Source organism: Mesoplodon bidens (genome assembly GCF_964165515.1).
Source record: "Mesoplodon bidens genome assembly, chromosome: 8".
NCBI classification, from domain to species: Eukaryota; Metazoa; Chordata; class Mammalia; order Artiodactyla; family Ziphiidae; genus Mesoplodon; species Mesoplodon bidens.
The window spans coordinates 107,572,157-107,594,665 of NC_138165.1; the positions used below are offsets into that span (position 1 = coordinate 107,572,157).

Sequence of the window (22,509 nt, forward strand, 5' to 3'; positions counted from 1 at the left end):
AACTGCCCAAGGCAGTCACCACCCTGGGCACCATGGGCGGGAGTGCTGCTGAGCAGTCCCGGAAATCAACCTGCACCAGAGGCTTCCCGGAAGCATGCTCTCACACTGTTTGGTGGCTCCCGTGGAATAGACAGTGAAGTTATTTCCTGCCGAGCGATGAAGATCGTTGCTGCCGGAAGACTTGAGTCCCACTGACACAGTTGAAAGGGATGTGCCCTTCGGTACAGGTCCTGGGGGAAGCCATACAATTGTAAAATCAGGTCTCTGATCAATTCCCTTAATGCCCCTGTGAAACATTTCCAGATGGTTTACAGACCCAAACTCAGAAAGCAAAAATTTAAGACAACGTAGTATTGTCTTAAACCTACCCTAGGTTTTCCTTTAAAAGTAATAGAAGCCAGCAAAAATAAAGCATCAACTTTTCTATGTTAAAATATATCTTCTGTACGATAAAGTATCATAAAGTTAAATAAGTCGCAGATGGAAGAAGTTACTTGCAATTTATATAAAACTAGATTGATTCATATAATTGGATTGGCATACAGAATATGCCCAAATCAGTAATACAGCAAATTAAAAAGCAGTGTCATGAGAGAGTGCTTGAAAAGCCAGTCCCCCCAGGAAGGCCTGCAAACTGCAATGCTGTGCATTTCACACCCACAAGAGTGGCGCTGACTAGTGGCAGCGGTGTGGGGAAATGGGACCTTTTGTTATTGCTGGATGGAGTGCAAATGGGATTCGGCATTTGGGAGAGGACTTCGGCACTAATTATGGAAGTTGAAGACATGACCAAGTCACCTCTGGGTGGGGCTGCAGGTAGATCTGCACATGTGCACAAGGATGGTGGCTGAAGAGTATTCTTAGCAGCAAACACCCAGTGGGACAGTGGGACACACCAGCTACCTAAGGAACTCTACAATGTAGACCCACGTTCATCAATCAGCTCCTGTCAAATGCAAACACCTCTTGGTGAGGCAAAGTTGCACAGTGCCTACAGCCCCGAGTTATTTATGTGAAAGTTAAAAACACATACCATTCTGTATAGTTAATGGGGTCCTTTATTGGCAGATCCTATAAATTGGCTGAGAGGATCTAGCCAACTTCCTCTAGGCCCTTCTGCCACACCTTCCTCCACTAGACGATAGAGCATCACAAACTCATTTTCCAGCCTCTGGCAGCTAGGCCTGGCCAGTGAGACTTCGCACGACTGCTAGGTATGCAGGGCGGGGGAGGGAGGCCAGGCACAAGCAGTTTTGGGCAAGGATGATAGTTTTCCTGACGAAGGAGAAATGGGGGCTGTGCTCTTAGGAAGCCGCAGGCACGCGGGAAAGGTCTAGAATTGCAGGGCCACACCCATCCGATCCGAGCCTGAGCCAGCAGTCTCCTGCCAGCCTGTACTGAGGGAAAATGAACCTCCTGAAAGGTGTAAGGCTCTTGGCCAGGCTCTCAGCTCCAGGCAGTGCAGGCCCTGCCAGTTCACAGGGCTCTGGGCTGAACGTGTCCCCCCAGATTCACAAGTGGAAGCCCTAACCCCCAGTGTGATGGTAGCTGAGACAGGGCCTTTGGGAGGTAATTGGGTTTGGATGAGGTCACGAGGGTGGGGCCCCCATGACGGGATCAGTGCCCTCCTAAGAGACACCAGAGCTCCTCCTCTCTCCACATGACACGGCAAGAAGGTGGCTGTCTGGGGGCCAGGAAGTGGGTCCTCCCAGAGCCCGACCGTGCTGGCTCCCTGATCTCAGTCTTCCAGCCTCCAGAAACAAACTTCTGTTGTTTAAGTACCCAGTCTTTGATATTTTGTTACGGCAGCCAGAGCTGAGTAAAACACGCAGGTAATGTCCTAGTGAAACAAGGTGTGGGTGGAAAGGGTACATCAATACAGGGAGAATGGTCACCTAGGGATGGAGGGTGGGAAGGAAAGGTGTGCAACTCAATCTCATCTCTAAACTTTTACTTAAAAAATCCATTACACACAGCAATATATTAACCATTTACTCAGGATGTTGGTACATGGGTTTTGTCGCTGTGTTCTGAGTACTTGAAATATTTTATTTAAAAAAGTCACTGTCCAAGGCCAAGTTATAAGGGGGGAATTTATACTTGGAGATCATTGAAATTCCACCAGAGAGATGCTAGAACCAGTGAATTGCCAGAGCTCCCTACGTTCCCAGTGTCTACCTTGGACCATTCCAGTACAAGCCAATAAGCCCTCTGTACCTTATGGTGACCTAGATGAGAAACTGTCTCTACAACTGAAAAAAACAAAAACAATTTAAAAATTTAAATGTTATGTGTATCAAAAATATAGACAAAATTAAAGGGCATAGAAATTAAGACCAAAAAAAAAAAAAGTCACTGTGATATCCTATTATAAACAGCTCCAATAAAAATCATGAGGTGTGCTCTCGCCACGTTGCCGGTGTCTGTGCCGCCCGCTCCTCCTCGCCTCTCCTGTCCTGGCCGCAGCCCGGGGGACCGGAGCGAGCAGCGGGCACCATGTTCCGACGCAAGCTGACGGCCCTCGACTACCACAGCCCTGCCGGCTTCAACTGCAAAGATGAAACAGAATTTAGAAACTTTATTGTTTGGCTCGAAGACCAGAAAATCAGACACTACAAGATTGAAGACAGAGGTAATTTAAGAAACATCCAAAGCAGTGACTGGCCCAAGTTCTTTGAAAAGTATCTCAGAGATGTTAACTGTCCTTTCAAGATTCAAGATCGACCAGAAGCAATCGACTGGCTTCTTGGTTTAGCTGTTAGACTTGAATATGGAGATAATGCTGAAAAATACAAGGACTTGGTACCTGATAATATAAAAAACGCTGACAATGCAGCGCCTTGATCAATTTGGATGTAAATAATCCTGATTTTAAGGCTGGTGTAATGGCTTTGGCTAACCTTCTTCAGATTCAGCGTCATGACGATTACCTGGTAATGCTTAAGGCAATTCGCATTTTGGCCCAGGAGCGCCTGACACAGGATGTAGTTGCTAAAGCAAATCAAACAAAAGAGGGCTTGCCTGTTGCTTTAGACAAGCATATTCTTGGTTTTGACACAGGAGGTAAATGCAGTTCTTCATGAAGCTGCTCAAATTCTGCAACTGCTGCATATAGAGGAGCTCAGAGAGCTACAGACAAAGATTAATCAAGCCATAGTAGCTGTTCAGGCGATTATTGCCGATCCAAAGACAGACCACAGACTGGGGAAAGTTGGAAGATGAACACTTTAGGATTTCAGCTTCTCACCTACTTAGTACAATTGGGAACCATGTACGCTTTGGCATGTGTTTGGAAACGTCATGTCTTCAAGGGAAGAATTCCAGAAAATTGACTATGTTCTAGAGATATTTACCATCACTGCATTTTCTTTAATAAAGTTGGGAAGGTAAAAAAAAAAAAATCATGAGGTGTCATGGGTGCTGAGTGGCTACAAGTGTGTTTTGGGACCATCACAGGACTGTTTATGTTTTCATCTAAAAATATTAAAATGTTAGGAATTATTTTATGGGTAAGTTGTACGATGGTTCAATTTGCTACCTCCTATTATGGAAGATACCAAGTCCCATGGGTCTGAATTTAAAAGACTAAGCAGCTGTATTTTCCTTCCAGGATCACTGTATCCAGGGCTTAAACTTAGGTTTCATAGCAAACGATTTCTCTAAGGAAATAGGAAATGTAAGGGAGGATTCTCTGGTCACGTCTAAATGTAACAAAGAAAACATGAGAAAAATCGGCCTATAAAGAATAACATTAAAAATTTTAATTGGTCAACTTTATTCACATAATTTCCAAGAACCCAGAGAGTCATCTCAACGGAACCAATTTCATAGAAATTTGCTTTGAAGGGCAGATAAGCAAAGCAAGTTGTCACATATTCTTGAGAATTTAAAAAAATACATAAAAATCAGAGAGGAAAGAGGGAATACTTCAGAATAACTTGGCAATGGATTTTCAGCTTTGAGGTTTTCTAACACGAAATCACTTTTCTCTTCCATCCTGAAAGATGTGTTGTTCTTTCCTCTAAAAAAAAAAAAAAAGGATTTCAGTATAATTCCACAATTCCCATTGCCTGCCCCCAAAAGCTTAACTGTTGTATTCAACTCCATTGAATATATATAAATATTTGAGTCATTATAGAGAATGCTATGATGCTTAATAAATACCCTACGGAACGTAAAGAAAAAAAAAGTAACAGTAACCCCTCAGGCAGGCAGTGCAAACTGGTGGTTAAGGCCACGGGCTTTCGAATCCTGGCCCAGCCGTGCACTGCCTGTGTGGATTCAGCAGTTAAGACTACATTTCCTTATAAGAAGCAGAGCTGGCACTGCCTATTGGACAGAACCTATCTAATCAAAGTGTTCGCATTAAGGAAGGAATTAAGGAAGGAAGGTGTGAAAAAGGGTTAACACGGCCTGGAGCACAGAGGGCACTCAGAGGTTAGCCCTTAAAATTCCTTGCGTGCACAGCTCATGAGGATTCGGTCCCTTTCAAGAAATTTATAATGTTAAGTAGAGAAAGAAAAGAAAATACAGAAAAATGGTTAAGTATGTTTATATTGTAGTTCCAGAAGGAGCCGGCCAAACCAAACTCAGTCAGATCCCATCAGCCAGTGGACAAGTGACATGGACTCGGGATACATCGTTCAATTCCCTGCGTGCAACATGCTGAAATGCATGCTGGGAAAGCTGGCACCCACGTGAGAAAATTTAACCACTCAGGGTGGCTTGCCTCTGGAGAAGATACAATGGTGCACGCAGGGCAAAGCTTCAGCTTAAGGCACCTGAACAAGCTAAACCGTGGCCAAGGTTGGGGAACAGATGGGCTTCAGTGGGGAGGACAGGAGACCGTGGGCCGAGCAGCAGCGTGTGGTCCGGCTCCTCACGTGTGTGGGATGCTGCTGGGGGTCCTTCAAGGGCTGACTCCTGCTCTGTCCCCAGGAGGGATCCAGAAGGGGTCAGAGTCGTCAATTCTAGATCAGTTTTGCCTGCAACAGCTACGTTCTGAGTGTGAGGTGAAGAGGCTGGAAGTGACACTGTGACAAGGATGGGATAGAGTGTCTTAAGGGACGCTTTTTAGAAACATCCCCTAAATGCACTCCAATAGAAAATGTGTGAAAATGCTGATTTTAGAGGAAGGAAAAGAATTTGGGAGAAAGTTCGGAAAATTAACACCTAAGAATCCTGTTGCCAAACACCCACATTCGACAAACAGAAACGTACCTTCTTCTCTTCCCAGGTGGGCTGTAAAGAGCCAGCCTCTTCCCCAGGCCTCGGGATGGCTCTGCCCACAGGTGAGAAATCCCAGGGTCCAGCCCACCGTCTGTACCCCTGAGGGTCTGATAATCGGCGTCGTTTTGTGGGGACTTGATGGCCCCAGCTGGCATCGAGAGCAAAACCTGTAGAGGGAGGGGCCCCAATTGTGTTTGAGCCGAGAGGACTTTTAATGCTCTGCTGGGGTGATGATGACAAGTTTGGGGGGCCCTGGGAACCAGAGTCTGGCTGGAATTTTCCTAAGAAGTCTTCCTTTTGATACCGAACTCCCACACTTGCTTTATCTGGAGATGCTCTGGTACATGAAGGCACATGCGTCTGCTGAAGCGATTTTTGGCAATACTTTTGATGAAGCTTGTCAAATTTTTCTTTAATGTCATTGTAACGATCCCTGGCATAGCCTGGAGGTTGTACCCTGGGTACTGAAATGGCTTTGTTGCGCGATACTGACTTCCTAAATCCTCCCAGATCATTTCCTTGACAAGCAAGGTCAGAGGTCTGCTCCGAGCGGCCCGGGCTGCATGTGCAGTTGGTCTTTGAAAGTGAAGGGAAGGAATCACTCTTTGGTGGGCAGCTACCCTCTCTGATAGATCTTTTGCCCAGGCTTTCAAAAGCCTCACTCAACCTCTTAGCTTTTGCTCTGCGGAGAGGGCTAGTCGGCCTGTGGGCTTCTACGCCCTGGGGGCTACCAGGGCTTGCTGGACCACCTCTGTACACATCCACAGCCGAGGAGCTGGGAAGGTAAGTCAGGCAGGGCTGCTTCCTAAGATTCGAGCAATATTCCTGATGAAGCTTGTCAAATCTGATTTCGATCTCCCTATAACGATTCCCTCCCTCGCCCGGCGGTACTCTGGGTCTAGAACCTATTTTTACAGGAGAAATCAACCACTTTAATGTCATGAATCTATTTTCCTGATCAAGATGATACACTGCATTGGAGTCTAAGTAAGTCAATGAAGAATGATGCTTCTGAGGCGTTCTCGGAAACTCCTTCCAGTGTGAAGCGAATGCGTGGATCTGGGCTTTGTTTACTTCAAGAAAAGCCCTCCCCAATGTTAAACCCATCTTATGGCCAGAAACATCGAGTATGTTCTCGCGATCTCTTAACACTGCCACGTCCTTCGCAGGTTCGGAGCTAGGTGGACGTCTCTCCTGGGGGCTCCTCCTAGAGCGCCCGCCTCCTCTGCAGCTCGTTCTGTTCATTCTGCTCTTACACCTGTGCCTCCGCTTGGAGCTCCAGTTCTGGCGGATGAACGTCTTGGTGGAGATGACGCAGGAGGGCCTCACACCCAGCAGGCAGCTCATGGAGTGCAGCATGCCCGCGTACAGATCGCTGAGTGTCGCGTTGCAGATGTCCTCAGCCTCAGAGCATCGGCTGCTTGAGAAGCTGCTGCCAGCGGTCCCTCCCTGGAAGGAGATGCCATCACCCCTCGGCACCAGGGCCAGGCCTGCTGAGCAAGAGCGTGAAGCATCACCCTCTCTGGGCAATGAAGTTGGCTGAAATGGGCCACCGGGGCTCTCTTCAGAGATGTCACCGTAGTATCCTGGAGAAACACACACACACAAGGCAAAGGCATGTTAACCATTTAAAACCGACCACACGCAGAGATCAGGGAACCGAAGGCTGGATGGGGACCAGCATGGGTTTTTTTTTTTTAATTATTATTTTTAATTGAGATATAACTGACATATAACATTATGTTAGTTTTAGGAGTATAACATAACATTGTGATTTCTTTTTAAGCAATACGAAAAACAAAAGCAAAAGAAAAATTCACAAATATTTGGGAATAGACTCTTCTCAGAGATTTCTTTCTAGCTACCAAAACAATTTACTCTCCACTGACCTTCCTAAAAGGAGTCTTCCTTCCCTGTGTGATGGTTTGGAAATTGGTTGCCTTGTCAAAGATTAATTAGAAACCAGAAAATAATGACCCTGTTTGCCTACAGGGCTGGGTAGGGAAGGGGGAAGACTCCTGAACACACCTCTTTACACAGCTTTGACTTTTGCATCATGTTAAATGTTTTACATATTAGAAAAATAAAATTAAACCAACAAAGATGGGGATAACTCTAAAACTGAATACAGACAGGGAAAATGACCCTGATTGTATGTCAGACTGACAACAACCAAAAGAGAAAATAGAATCCAAATAACTCTGAACGTGCTCCCTCAGTGGGATATTATCTGAGGATAATATAATGAGGATAATATAATGCTGCTTGGAGATCTGGAACCTTCTTCAGCACATTGTTGAGCAGAGTGGTACCAGGTGCTGTGATCCTGAGGCTACTTTGTGCTGCACGACTGGCCAAATGAGCCTCGTTGTTAAGGAGGAGTCAGCGGGGGCTGGGGGAAAACTCTGGAATCAGGGTGGGGGATGAAGAGCTCCAAACCCCACGGGGACAGGTCGGAGGACGCAGCAGCCAGCACGGAAGGGGCTCCTCCAGGCTTAATGGGTGATGAAAACTGACAACAGATTCTTATGTGAATTAAAAAAAAAAAAAAAGTCCATGAGTTCTTACTGATTCTGGAAGAGTTAAATAAAGAAAAAGCACGTTGGGGAGGATAAAGGAAGGGAAAAAAAAGAAATGGAAGGGAGACAGCTCAGCCTCCTTTATACAAGAATGCCAACGAATGCAGGCGGGGGGAATGGCAGGACCAGAAAAGGCCTGTGTTCAGCCCCAGCTCAGGCAACAGTCATGGCGAGATGCTAAAAACCATGGGGGGCGTGGGTTCTGGGGAAAAGGCTACCAGGCAACCTCAAGGGGTCATCCACAGATGACTCCAAGGATAAAAGGCACTTCTGCAGTGAGAAATCTGGTGGGGCCTGCCTTAACTGTGCGACCAGACTCAAGTCACCAACAATGGGACAGGCTGACAGGATGTCCTGAGAGGACAAAAACGTCACCTGTGTAGTATTTTTGCCAATAACGTTTAACATAAACTTAACCACATATAAGTCCAAATTGAAGGACATTCTGCAAATCTACTGGAGGCCAGGACTATTCAAGAAAGTCATTGATGGCAAAGATGATGATGGTGAAAACAGCAAGGCCGAGGGGCCCTTCTGGACTGAAGGAGACAGTCAGCACGACAGGTGGTGCCCCAGTGGGTCCTGAGCTGGTTAAACAAACAAAAAAGGCTGCAAAGGACAACGATGGCATGACTGGGTAAAAATGTATTGTGTCACTGTGACATTTCAACGTGTGCCAAGTTAAATGTGGTTCTGAGGGGACTCAGCCTGTTCTTCGGAGACACTGAAGCATTTAGGGATGGTATATACATGAATGCAAATACATATACACACGTGTACATGCGTGTATGTCGGGAGTGATAAAGCAAACGTGACAAAATGTGAATTGCAAATGTAGGTAAAGGATGTTTATTGTATGAGTCCTACATTTCTGGAGATTCAAAAATTTTCAAAATGCTAAGTTGGGATAAAGAGCTAATTAGCAATTAGCATGCGAGTCCCGGAAGGAAAGAGCCCTTTGTTTCTTAACACGTACTAGTTTACCTATGACGTGCACGTGTCTCTCACAGTTCATGGTGATGAAACACGCCCAGCTCAGGGCGCCGTGGCTCTACCACAAGTGAATGGTCCGTGCAAAGTTTCTATGTCACACTCACCTCGGGCAGGCCTGGCGGGCGAGGCCAATGAAGGGACCAGGGTCACACGGGTGTCCTTTCCCTCTCCGTAACCGGCACACTGAAATCAAAGCAGATGACTTTAACAAAGGAGTTATCAGGTGTCGGCTCGGGCTTCCTGCTCCAACTGCTCTCCCAACCACAGACGGCGCATCCATTTGCGGCTGCAGTGGTGACACACGCGACCATGATGACAGACAGCGGCCGGCTGGGCCTCCAGCAGTGGTGGGAAGAGCCGTCTTAGCAAGATCCAGGAGCTCTGCCCCCATGGCCTCCAGGTACCGCCCCCTGCCCCCCAAGGGCCACCACTGCCCCACGTCTGCCAGAATCTCTCTCGGGAGGTCTGGCGGCTTTTCCTCCTCCACTGTTATCCTCTGACAGCAAGGACAGCCAGTCCAGGCAGATGGAGGGAAGGAGAACCCGTCGCTGGGACAACAGAGCTGGTCCCGGCCCTGGCCTCCTTCCCTGACCGGCAGGGCGACCAAAAGGCCACGCTTGCTGCTTCCAGACAAAGGAAAAAGGCATTTCCCATACATCCGCTCGTTCAGATACAGGCTTCTCACTGTCAGCAGCAGCATAAGAAAATATCCACGCTCCTGTTAAGTTGGCTGCCTCTGAGATGAATTATTTATTCCAGAACACATACTGCCTAGTTATTTGGTATTAAAATGTCCTTTGGGGGCTTCCCTGGTGGCGCAGTGGTTGAGAGTCTGCCTGCCAATGCAGAGGACATGGGTTGGGTTCGAGCCCTGGTCTGGGAGGATCCAACATGCTACGGGGCAACTGCGCCCGTGAGCCACAACTACTGAGCCTGCGCGTCTGGAGCCTGTGCACCGCAACAAGAGAGGCCGCGATAGTGAGAGGCCCGCGCACCGCGATGGAGAGTGGCCCCCGCTCGCCACAACTAGAGAAAGCCCTCGCACAGAAACGAAGACCCAACACAGACAAAAAATAAATTAATTAATAAATTAAAAAAAAAAGTCCTTTGTTTTAGGAGATGAGACTGACAGAACTTGGAAAACTAAAGAGTTGGCATCCTTGCGTGAAACTCCACCTTTAGCCTTTTGCTCTCCTTCAGGCAAAGCTCCAGGAAACTGGCTGCCGTGGAAGGTGGAGGGCACCAGGCCTAGGAGAGGGGCTGATGAGCTGCCCACCTCCCACGGGGTCCACCGCAGCCCCCGATCTTGCCAACATCACGGCTGAAGCAGGCAGAACAGGCGCCCTGCGGCCCGTGGCAGCCCCGGTCACGGCAGGGAAGGAGGGAGGTGGCCGCTACAGCTTCCCTAATTCTGCAGCTTAAAAGCCCTCTACCTGAGGGTGGGGGCCCTACTAGATCCTGTGAGCTGCCCAGAGCACAGCGGGTAGCCGATCCCGCTGCCCGAGGGTCCCAGAGTGTTTACTCAGGAAGAGCAGGAACTGGGGAGCCTGTGAGCGAAACGGTTTGCAAACAGCCATTGAAATGCTCTTTGCAGGCTCTGTAGCGAGTGAACAAGATGAGATGACACCTCAGTGTGTCTCTAGTTCATGGTTTACTTATATGAAGACACACCCTAGGAAACATTACCTCCAAAGACCCTTCATCCTGCAGCAGGATATCCACTTGTGTCAAGTACTTCCTCCTTAGCTCATTTTTCAATGGGCTCCAGGGCACTGCAGGCTGACACCAAAGAGAAGTCAGTATTCGTAAGAGCTGCTGGGTACGGCCGAGCTCTGGGATCCTGGGACACACTGGCAAGCTGGTTACTGTACATGTCTTTAAATGAAGTTCCTCAAAGTCACTTCTTCACCTCCTGCTGTTAGCAGCACAAAGTGGTCCAGCCCCCTCTGAAAATCTACCTGACCCTGGAATCCGACTTTAGGGAACTGACCCAATGGTAACAATCCAAAAGAAAATAGAAAGACAAAACATACCAGTTTGGAGAAGTTTATGACAATATTACTAGAACAAGAGAAAAAAAGAAACAATATTCCGCGAGTGTAGGACACAACTACTGGAATTGACCCCAGTTGGTATGTTTATAAGAAAAGAAGTTCAGTGTCCGACTCAGGGGGCAGGAACCCTTGCCTCTCCTATCCCTCACCTGCCATGCATTGGAAATAGGGGGCCTCAGCCTCCACTGTGCACCCCGGTGGGGCTCAGTCAGGGCCCGGGGCTGCAGGCTGGGGGGTCACAGGAACACACCGGGGAATGGCCGACACCTCGGCCCTTTACCGTCAGGGCCGCCTGCTCCCCTTCACTGCCACCCCGACACAATACCTCACAATGCACCCCTTTCCTCCCCCAGGGCCACTACCTAATTCTAGGTAGACACTACAAGTCACACACGGGTGTGTGGGCAAACCTCTGCACAAAAGTAGTGCTTTTAGAGGAAAACCACATGCCGGCTATTCTGGCATCTGACCCAGGGGTCAGGTCAGAGGCTCAGGTGGATTCTGTCCTGTGTGTTCCTGTCCATCCCGAGGGCTGACCTGGAAACGCTCCCCAGAGCACCTCCCTTATGACACCGTCTCTATGGGGAAAGACCGACTCAGAACCCAACTTTCTACACTGTGAGGTTGGTCAAGGCCCAGGGCACACCGGGATTGTTCTATTTGCAGAGGGAACATCACCCAACATTTACGTAAGTTCAGCAAATCAGTCTTGAACTGGGACAGTACGTGCTGAACGGAGAAGGGGTGACTTGCTGCCTTAGGGGATCTGAACGTGGGGACAGAGACCTGAGGGGTGATGTCAGCAAAGAGCGAGCCTCAGAAGGGGACTTACAGGAAGATGCAGGTCGTGAGAATGGGTACTTGTCCCCAAGCCTCAACTCTGTCCCTCATTACAAAAGACAGGCCTTACCATCAAGTTACCAGCAACCACATCTTCCTGGAATAAAGTTGTCTCAGTGTCACTGCTTACTGAATCTGAAAGCAAAGGAAATTTCCATCAGAATTTTTAAAGAAAGCTTGCATTTTTCTCTCGAGGATAGTTTTCGCATTGCTTGAGTACACCTTACACTGAAAACTCCTATTGCTTCAAGTGGCCCCCTTTAATAGGGACGTGGCCATCTGTCGCCATGCAGAGAAACCATCAGAACAGGAACATGCCCAGAGTCGGGGAGACGTGGGCAAGCAACTTTTGTATCACCTCTGGCTCTTTCCATGGCCTCTGATCCTGGAAGCTGAGTCCCTCTAGGCCAGCACTGTCCAATAGAACCTTCTGTGATGGCGGAAGGTCCCCCAGCTGCTGTCCAGGATGTCAGCCACTAGCCACACATGGCTGTTGAACACGTGGAATGTGGGTAGGGAGGCTAGGGAACTGAATTTGAAACTTCACTTAATTTTCAGTGAATTTGAATAGTCACAGGTGACTGGTGGTTACCACACTGGACAGTTCAGCTCAAGAAGAACTGTTTTTACTGATTTCAAGCAGTGCAGGAAATTCACGGACCCAAGGCTTTATGGAGTTAAAATTTGGATTGATACCGGTAAACAAATAACACCCATGAGTAAACATCTCCATCAAGCTCTTTCTAGTTCTGATCTGAAAGACCACCGGGTTCCCCTTTAGGACTCAACCCATATTTCTGACTGCCCAGTGCGAGCAAGGGCCTGGGCAGGGCGGACAAAGGCTGCAGAAAGGCCAGTCCCACAGGACATGGGTGTTCAAGAACAATTACAAAGTCTGTAATTACTCAGCTGTTTAGCTGCCACAAGGGGAAGAGCCAGGTGTGGAGAACACAGGTAAAAGTGGGAGTCTGCTCTGATCTGGGGACCAGGGGGCTTCCAGGGGGCAGCGAAAAGACAGTGGGCAGGTCAGGCATGGTCTGAATTCTTTTCACTCTCAGAGGAATGGGCAGCCATTGCAGTGCTTTGAACAGAGAAGCCACGTGACCAGATTCGCACGTTTAAAGGTGTCAGCGGGGTGGAGGCCAGGTGGAGACAGGAGCTGGCACCGTGGAGGCATGGGGCAGAGGGGCAAGAGAGACGGTGGTGGCAAAGGCACGGGACAGCACTGTCTCAGACATGAGGAAGAGGGAGGGGCTGAGGCCAAGAGGAATGCTGAGTTTCTGGCTCATTCTACAGGGAAGACGGTGGTGGCCTTGTCCTGAGGACAGGTCTGCTGGGTTGGCTTTTTGAGCTGAGATAGGCAGAGTGCAGACAAAGAGTTCAAGGAGAGAGGCCGCTGGCAATAAACACACCCAGAGGGGGTCTGGGCAGGGGATTCCACTGGAGTGAGGGACAAAGATGCCCAACTCTCGGGAAAGGGCACCAGCGAAGGTGGGAGGTGGGACGATAGAGGGGCTGAGAGGAGGGAGAAAGCCCGGGGGGCTCAGGGGCACTGAGGCCACGGCCAGACTTTCCAGAAGCTTTGAATGCTACTGAGAGGACAACAGGATAACAATCAAAGAATGCCAACCGGATTCAGCCACGGGGCCGCCGGGAGCCTCACCACAAGGTGTGCTTTTGAGCCGGAGCCAGAAGCCAGAAGGGGCCCAGCTGAGGTGGGCACGGGGCCAAGAACACCAGAGGCGGTGAAATGGGCCACTGTTACAGACTGGGTCGTGAAGGGAAGGTGAACACGGGGAGGCAGCTAGAAAGGGGCCCGAGACGGGAGATATGAATTCCGTTCTGTGTGTTCAAGGTGAGAGCTGATGGGATGTACCCAGGGTAGAGGGAGAGGCTGGGACAGAAGGAAAGAAAGATGATGGGTGGATTTCTAAGAAAACAGACTGGGCCAGGGGCTCAGCAGCACGGCTAGCCTGAGGAAGGGAAAGGAGGCCCCACGGGAACAGGAAGCAGGAGAAAGGACGCCTGCAGGGCGCGTAGGAGTTAGTGGTCCATGACACCAGCCCGCAAGGGCACATCAAAGTCTTACTGTTAATAAATTCTTGAGATTAACCTTTTTTTTTTTCTTTTTTGGCAAAAGGTCAAAACAAAACAAAATGGGTGGGTGGGGGGGTGAGGGCTTTATTATTCTAGAATATTCGAGTACCGTTTATGTGTCAGGTACCACAATGTAACTGTGAGCGAGACAGCTCCTTAGAAGAGCTTAGAAAGAAGTAACAGGGCACTTTCAAATGTTTTATTTTTTAAAATACACCTTGGAAAAAGTCAGAGTGAGGGATCTAGACTTGAAATGTTCTGACAAAAAACCCACGTCCCTCCGGACCTGGCTTTCTAGTGCCAGGACACTCACCCTCAACTTGTGTGCAGGGCAAGGGAAGCTCGTGACCTCCAGCTGGGACTCGCGTGGGTCCATCTGTCCTGTCGTCCGTCTTCACCGGGGAGCCCTTGAAGTCGATAAGATACGCTTGATTCGGTCATAACACATTTCAAAGCCACTGTCAAGTAACACACCGACGATCCTTCCTCTTCCTTTAGTGTATGAGAGAACAGGAAGTTTCCTGGGGCTTCTCTTCTAGAATATTACGGTACAAAAGGCCTCAAAACTCCTAGGAGATAGACAAGCTTACCCTTGGAAAACAAAGCTTTCTTCCTCTGGCCGTGCCAAGGGCTGCTGCCTTAGAAACCACTTGGATGGTTATTGATGGAGCAGAGAAAGCGGGGAAACAGGGGCACGAGTGCACAGGCCCAGAACGCCCTGGCCTGGAGGCAAGCACAGGGCCAAGGCCAAAACAGAACAAGAACAAAACGGAACACAACTGTCACCAGATCCTCAGGTAGAATCTGGAAATTCAAGAGGCCCCTGGGGGACTTTCTGTGACTTTTTTATCTTAACAGTGAGTTTATCTCCATGTCATGAGACCTACAATTCCTTTAAAAGCCTCAGCATGTGGTGGGACCCTGGCTTGGGGAGCCACTTTCAACCTGAGCTCTGGCCATGGGGCGGTCAGCTGTCCTGACCAGGACTCAGCCTGCAGGGCAGTCAGTGGGCCGCCCCCGAGGAGGCCATACTTCCCTCTCTAGAGCCTCATCTACACAACTGGCCTCTCTAACAACCATAACGAATGCCATGGATGGGCTCTCATTAGGGAGATTGGAGAATTCAAGATGCCAGATGGGCTAAAATATTTTTAGGACTACCCCAGCCTTGCAAGAACAGGAGTGAGAACGTGGTGAGGCCTGTCCCTTTCGGGGCAGCGCCCAGGCATCATCTCCTAGGTGTCTGTGAATCCTGCCTGGGGGATGTCACCACCTTTGCCTTGGGTGAGCTGGGATAGGGCAGAGTGTCCGGAGGCATCACAGAACTTGGCCTGAGAATCGTGGGGAAGCAGCCAGTCGGCACCAGCGTCTAACTACGGGCAGCTCTGGGGTCGGAAAGAGAACCCAGGCCATGTGATAGGACAAACCCTTGAGTCAATGCACGGTCCACGGGGCCCATTGCCTCCACAGCCCCAGGACAGGCAGCAGGTGGTGACTTGAGTGAGGCAGTGGACCTCTGAGTTGTCATCACAGACCACGCCCAGGTTTCTAATCCCAGGAAAGGGGCTTAAAATTCCGTAGATTCCAGGGAGGGCTCCTCCTAATTTTAAGTAAAAACATTAAATAAATGTCCGGATGGGAACGCTTTGCCGCCAAGACCATTCAAGCACTGGCTGATCAGTGGGTACCATTATTATGTGTAATTTAAAGCATGCCTATCCGTTGACAGAATGATCCCACTTCTTGGCATTTACTGAATAGGGATGACAGCACTGGGAAGAGATAAGAATGTCTCCGTCTCTGTATGGAACAGGCGTCTTATAAATAAAGTTTTATTGGAACATTGCTGTACCTGTCTGTTCACCTATTGTCCTTGGCTGCTTTCCCCTTACGATGCAGAGCTGAGTGGCTGCAGCAGAGACCACATGGGCAGCCAAGCCTAAAATATTTACCATCTAGACCGGCGCTCCCCAACCTCTTTGGCACCAGGGACCGGTTTCGTGGAAGACAATTTTTCCATGGACCGGGGCGGGAGGGTTGGGGGGTGGGGGTGGGGGGATGGTCTGGGGATGATTCAAGTGTATGATTACATTTATCGTGCCCTTTATTTCTATTATTGCATTGCAATATACAATGAAATAATTGTACAACTCACCATAATGCAGGATCAGTGGGAGCCCTGAGCTTGTTTTCCTGCAACTAGATGGTCCCATCTGGGCGTGATGGGAGACAGTGACACTCGAAGTGTGTTGCTTATGTCCAGTCTACTCCATAAGATGCAGCTTAATTGTCACTTGTCACTCACTGATAGGGTTTTGATATGCGTCTGCAAGCAACTGATTTATGATGGTCTCTGTGCCGTCAAACCTCTCTGCTAATGAGAATCTGGATTTGCAGCCGCTCCCCGGCGCTCGCATCACCGCCTCGGCTCCACCTCAGACCATCAGGCATTAGATTCTCATGAGGAGCGCGCAGCCTAGACCCCTCGCATGTGCAGTTCACAGTAGGGTTCGCGCTCCTGTGAGAATCTAATGCTGCCGCTGATCTGACGGGAGGCGGAGCTCAGGCGGTGATGCGAGCGATGGGGAGCGGCTGCAAATACAGATGACGCTTCGCTCGCTGGCCTGCCGCTCACCCCCTGCTGTGCGGCCGGTACCGGTCCATGGCCCAGGGGTTGGGGACCCCTGATCTAGACTTTTGCAGGAAAAGAGTGCTGATCCTGCCTTATAATAAAGGAAAGTGAGAATAGCTAAATGACTGTCAGTAAGAGAGCAGGTTTTTTTTTAAAAAAGGAGATTGAATTATACAACAGATGACAAAGAGGAGTTTTCACAATATGTACTAAGTGGAAAAAAGAGGGTAAAAAAGAGTGTATTTAAAAGAGAAAAGGGGATAAAGAAATGTGTATTTATAAATACATACACAGGAGTCACAGTATACTAAAATATTATTATTATTAGTGACTATCTCTTATCTCTGCGTATACGAGGCAGGTTACTTTTCAGTAGTTATATGTATTTCTAACATTTCTATGACTAAATGTATTATGTGTTAAAATAACCAATCAGGAGGAAACTTGATTTCAGATTTGCTGTTAATTGCTATGTAACCCTAATACTGATGTTTTCATTCTTGGGCACCGGCTCCCCAACTGGCCATGAGGAAGCACCACATGGTGAGAAATGGTGATTAAGAGGATACCAGACATCCTTACAAAAGTCACTGCCACAAGAAAACAAGACACCCTGGGCCTCACAGTAGGAAGGCCCCTCCCATGAAGGTAACAGGTCACATAGCTGCTGTGTCCATGGATAAACTCGGGAAAAACACACCTGGGTTTTAAAAGGTAGTGAACGGCACAGGGCACCCTCCCCCTAATCTCTTGCTCCTTTCAGAAGAGGGAAAGATACCTTTTTCCTTCCAGGAAGGACCTGGATTTGGTCTTTCCTGTAAGGACCCAGCAAAGCAAGCTGGTAGCTGTGGCTGAAGCTGGGGATGGGGGAGGTCTATCCAGCTGGCTCCACCTTACAGGTGGGCTCCAGTTGTCAGAGCCCCTTGGTCCATGGCAGGGGAAACATAGGGGGATGCAAGGGGCATAAGCATCACAAGCTCCTACCTGCACTTGACAAGCAACAGAAGACATGCATCTCAGTAAATCCTTACACACAAGAAAATAGGGCAGGCAGTTAGGGTGAGAAAACTGTGGAAGGACACCCTGCAGTGGCCCCTGGGCGCAGTTCCAGCTCAGCTCCACCTTTATTCACATCAACCTTCCTCCACAGCAAGGCATGTTGGCAATAAAATTTGACATTGAATACCTGGATTTGTCCTGGATTTCTTTCCTTTATTAATCTTCCTCCCCAAATTCGCAATCCTTAAGAAAAGAAATAAAAATGACTACTTAAGTAATCATGAATACTGCGTTTCTGTTCAATCTGAATTCAAAGAAAACCAAAGTGACAGGCAACAGAAAGATCTAACATAACCAAGACATAACCAAGCCATATTCCTGATATTCTGTTGTTCCTCTTCTTTGTGAGGTTGAAGGTTTTTCAAAAATGAACACTAGACAAAAATCTGTCATTAACGAAAATCTCTCCTACCTAGTAGGCAGCAAGCAGCTCATTGAATCCAGCATTAAGCCACAAATTAAATGGAAACAACGAACATATGTATGCCAAGTGCTGTCCTCAAAATACATATACTGAGAGTAATCCATATACTACAGAGAGAGAGATCACTTTTCAAGGGCAACCTCTCTACCCCATGTACCATGCAAGTGCTTTCTCAGGACAATGTACACGTTAACAGAGCAAGCCCTCGGCACAGGGGGTAAACACTGAGTTTTGGAGTCCTGCACTTACTAGCTAGCAGGATCTGGGCGAGATACTCAATCTCTCTCTAAACCTCCGTTGGCTCCCAGGTAAATTCAAATTAATAAAGAAGGGATGGTTGGGTTGTGAGGCTTGAGATGGCTGCTGCTGATGGTAACAGCAGCAATAATTACACGGTGCTTACTCTTCCAGGCTCCAGTCTATCCCTTTCCAAGTACGCCTCATTTACAACTCACTGACATATAACTCGTATGGTACTTAGTTTCTTTCGGATAGATACTCACCAAGTTCACTGTACAGATGGGGACAGAGGCAAAAGAAGAAGGTGAAATAACCAGCCCAGGCCACTTGCCCATGTGGTGAGGCCAGGCTGTGAACCCAGGGGAGTGACTCTCTGGGGTCCTGACCACTGAGCTGTGTGGCCTTTCCAGAACAGAGTGACGCTTGAACAAAGGCGCTTGGGAGTCAAACCAAAGCTTTGCCACTTTGGCTAAGTGACACAGGCAAGTTCCTTAACTTCTCTCTGCTGTATCCTCTGCTATGAAACACTGATGATTCTAACAATGCCCACCTCTCAGGGTGCTGAGAAACCTGAGACTCTTAGAAGCACAGGCATATGCTTAGCTGTCAACATGTGAATGACTATTACTCACCTGCTGTCTTCACCATCATCAGTGTGGTTGTTAGTTCCAATCTACCCACTATGGTTTTGCCTTAAATTGAAGGAATTCACCCTGTAAGAGTGGTCAGCTAGCATGTAACCAAAAAGGCCACTCCCTAACTAAGTGCCTCTCCAGGGGAAGCTACAGGTCTAGGGAGCTGTGCTCCCATCAGCTAGAAATTTGTTAGAACACAGACCCACCGAATCCACATCCAGCATTGCTGTCAGTGGCCCCAGGAATCTGTTTCAACAAGCTCTCCAGGAGGTCTTCCACATGCTACAGTGTTTGATGCTTCGATTACTGTTCTCATCAAACTGGAGTCTGAAATGAGTTTTCACTGGTGAAATTAGTGATGTTCAAGATATGTGAATTGACCAAAACATTCCAGACACTGCCCATCCTTGCATGAACAGGCCATGAGAACACTGTGAAGCCCGTTGACAGCACCCTTAGGAATGATTTCTACACACTCCTGAGTCCTGCATTCAGGTTAGACTTGTCACCACCTGACAGAGGCCAGAGTAACAGAAACCTACTACTGGAATACCTTAGCTTCTGCCTGAATAAATTTTTTCACCCAGGGTATGGCTAGGCCAGCTGAAAAAGCAGAGCTAGGATTTCATTTAATTACAAACTGTTTTGTGTCTGTCTGTCCGGTGCACAGCAGAACCGGGTCTGAGATTCACTTTCATTAGTAGGTAATACTGAGTTGGAATGAGGCTGAATGGCAGGCACTGACCTCACCCAGTGCAAACTTTCTCCAGCTATTTACCAAAGAGAATCCATGAGATTTAAGTCAGTTTGCAGCATCAACCATTAAACAGAATGGGTCCCTCTCCTTAGATTCAGGTCAAATTCCAAAGTACTCAGAACCTCAAATCAAGCAGGTCAAATAACAGTCAATACTGTTACTAGTGCCAGGCACTGTTCCAAGAGCTTCATCTTCTGTAACTGTCACAATCTCCACGCCAAGTAAATATTATTGTCATCTTTCCATTTTACAGGTGAAGAAACTGAGTCACAGCCTGGCTAAAGCAATGGGCCCAAGCTGACATGGCTATTAAACAGCCAGCGGGGATGCCAACCCAGGCGGGGGCATTTTTAATGAGGGTGCGTCTATGTGTCATCAGAATTGTCTTAATAAGTAATTCTGTTGGAAATAAGTAATTTAAGTAATTTATAGGTTCAAGGGAACTAGTGACGGTTTAGTACCTACTAGGTGAACAAGGTTTATTTTCAAGAGAGCAGGGACAGCATTTCAAACTCTAGTAGGACACTATTCTAGTTACACTCTTAACCGTAAATATTCAGGAAGGGGGGCTGACTCGTACCCTGGGGCGTCTCGTAGGTCAGCGTGGACATCTGCACCACCGGGGAGTCCTCGAAGGGATGGTTGTACTGCGGGAGAGGAAGGGGCATCCCGTCAGATCGGAGGGCCGAGGGGAACCCCTGACCCGGGCTGAGAAGGCGCCAGCGCGAGGCTGCAAGTCTCGGGGGTCCCGAACCCCCGTCTCTGCCCCCCAGTCCCCAACCCTGCCTCCTCCTCCCTCCCCTACTCCTTCCTCTTCCTTCCCGCTCCCCGTCCCCTCCAGCGGGGGGAGCCGCACCTTCTCTATCAGCTGCTGCATGCGCCTCTGGAAGCGGCGGCGGCTGTCCCTGAGCTTCCGCAGCAGCTCATCGTCTCCCAGGACCTCGCCCTCCATGGCGCACGGAAAGCCAAGTGCCTACTGCGGCGGGAAGCCGAACAGGGGGCCGCTCCCCGCGCCGCGGTTCAAATAGCGACTCCCGCCCTTCCGGCCCGCCCCTCCGGTTTTCCATTGGCTGTCTCGGAAAGGCAGGGCACTGATTGGGCCTTTCAAACAGGTTGGCGCAGCTTTCTCCCAGCCAATCCGTGCCCGAGTTTCCGGCCCCGCCCTGCCCGGGGCGCGCTCACGGAACGGAAAGGGGAGGCGGGGATCCGTCGCCTAACGCTGGGAGGTTGATGGCGTGACCTTCCGTGCGCGCGTCCTGTGCTTGTTAATCAACAGGACCAAATGAGTTTGATTTCCCCTGTCGTGCACCGGAGATGTCCAGGTGACTTGTGCTGGGACTCGCCGCCGGTGGGGGGCAGCCCCTCACCTGAATGTCGCCATGAGCCCTGCCCCGGGCCGGCTTTCTCGCCCAGGCCGCCTCTGGTCTCCGCGCAGTTACGAGAGCGGAGAGCCGAGAAAGACATCACGGAATAACGAATACAAAAGGAGGCAGGAAAAGTGAACATGCATTTAGAAAGGAGCAATACGTAAACGTCACTGAATCCAGGAAAATATAATACGGTATTTTCATTAACCTCCTGGGCACACCTTTTTCGTACATAATTTTTATTGCATACTCGGCTCCATTGATATTAATTTTGTAATATTTTCTCTAGAGAATGGATAATTCAGCATCGTCACTGAGCCGTATTTATGTGCTTGTGCGGTTACCACAATGTGTGATAAAAAAATGAGTATAACTTTGGGCATGATTAGGACCCTTAGATGGGGCTCTTCACCTCCTCTCAGCCCGCACCCCAATCCTATCATGCGATCCAGCGGAAATTAGGGGAGAAGGGGGGGTGTTAGAACATCGGGGCTCATGTAGAAAATATATTGTGATGGACACAGAGATGCTGCCGGCCAGCCTCAGGCTGCAGCTGCCGGGAGGGCTTCTCCCCCGCTCCCTCTGCTGTCGGCCTCTTCAAGGGTTGCCTCAGTTGTAGAGAGCTCCTCACCCGATCCTGTAACCCCAGGGCGGCCCAAATCCAACGACAGATCCAGGTGGGAACTTGAAGCCCTGGCCATTTCAGCCGATGAAAGACACTCTAATGGGCACCTAGTCTTTTCCTTCCTTTCACAGCCGCCAATCTGAAGGGCATTCCCTAATAATAAACATCCTGCATGGTAACTCCGTCCCCCTGTCTGCTCCCTGGAGAATCCCACCTGTAACAAAGGACCTTGCTGCAAGTGGCCACTGAATCTACACATCCCATTTGTAACTTTCCCAAATAGGCTCAGTTTTGTGTCTCCTTCTCCCTTGGGGGCGCTCATAAATTTAGCGTGCTGTTCCCTAGACTCAGTGTTTCCATATACGTTAGTTTCAAACACTTATCTCATTTAGAGACTTGGGACGTCCAAACTGACCTCTCCTAGGGCTTGGTGCCCGCTCTTAGGACACCACTCCCAGGTTTCAGGGTATCCTTCCCTCACTTCACTGACTATCCGAGGACCTGCTCTACCCCAGGGGCTCATGGATAGGTTCATGGAAACGATTTCTCAAGTTCACGTCTTTAACTGAAGGTCCAGAAACATACCCACTTTTTTTCCTTTTTTTGAATTTTATTTTATTTTTTTATACAGCAGGTTCTTATTATCTATTTTATACATATTAGTGTGTACATGTCAATCCCAATCTCCCAATTCATCCCACCACCCCCCCCCGCCACTTTCCCCCCATGGTGTCCATACGTTTGTTCTCTAATTCTGTGTCTCTATTTCTGCCCTGCAAACCGGTTCATCTGTACCATTTTTCTAGGTTCCACATATATGCGTTAATATACGATATTTGTTTCTCTCCTTCTGACCCACTTCACTCTGTATGACAGTCTCTAGATCCACCCACGTCTCTACAAATGACTCAATTTCATCCTTTTTATGGCTGAGTAATATTCCATTGTATATATGTACCACATCTTCCCTATCCATTC

General features: G+C 48.7%; 1 protein-coding gene and 1 pseudogene across 2 annotated transcripts; one reads left to right on the forward strand and one right to left on the reverse strand.

Annotated features, from left to right (window-relative positions):
• The first annotated feature begins 2,218 nt into the window (after positions 1-2,218).
• Positions 2,219-3,237, forward strand: LOC308621620 (RNA transcription, translation and transport factor protein-like; annotated as a pseudogene). Its single transcript has one exon. The product of its transcript is annotated as an RNA transcription, translation and transport factor protein-like (transcript).
• Positions 3,238-3,739: 502 nt separating this feature from the next.
• HJURP (Holliday junction recognition protein) lies at positions 3,740-20,544 on the reverse strand. The gene is made up of 9 exons (XM_081243096.1): positions 20,396-20,544; positions 20,120-20,186; positions 17,611-17,666; positions 14,106-14,199; positions 11,766-11,830; positions 10,488-10,580; positions 8,906-8,984; positions 5,221-6,815; positions 3,740-4,021 (listed from the first exon to the last, which is right to left on the reverse strand). The coding sequence occupies exons 1-9, from the start codon at positions 20,489-20,491 to the stop codon at positions 3,980-3,982; spliced, it is 2,187 nt and encodes a 728-aa protein (XP_081099222.1). The 5' UTR covers positions 20,492-20,544; the 3' UTR covers positions 3,740-3,979.
• Between the last annotated feature and the right edge of the window lie 1,965 nt (positions 20,545-22,509).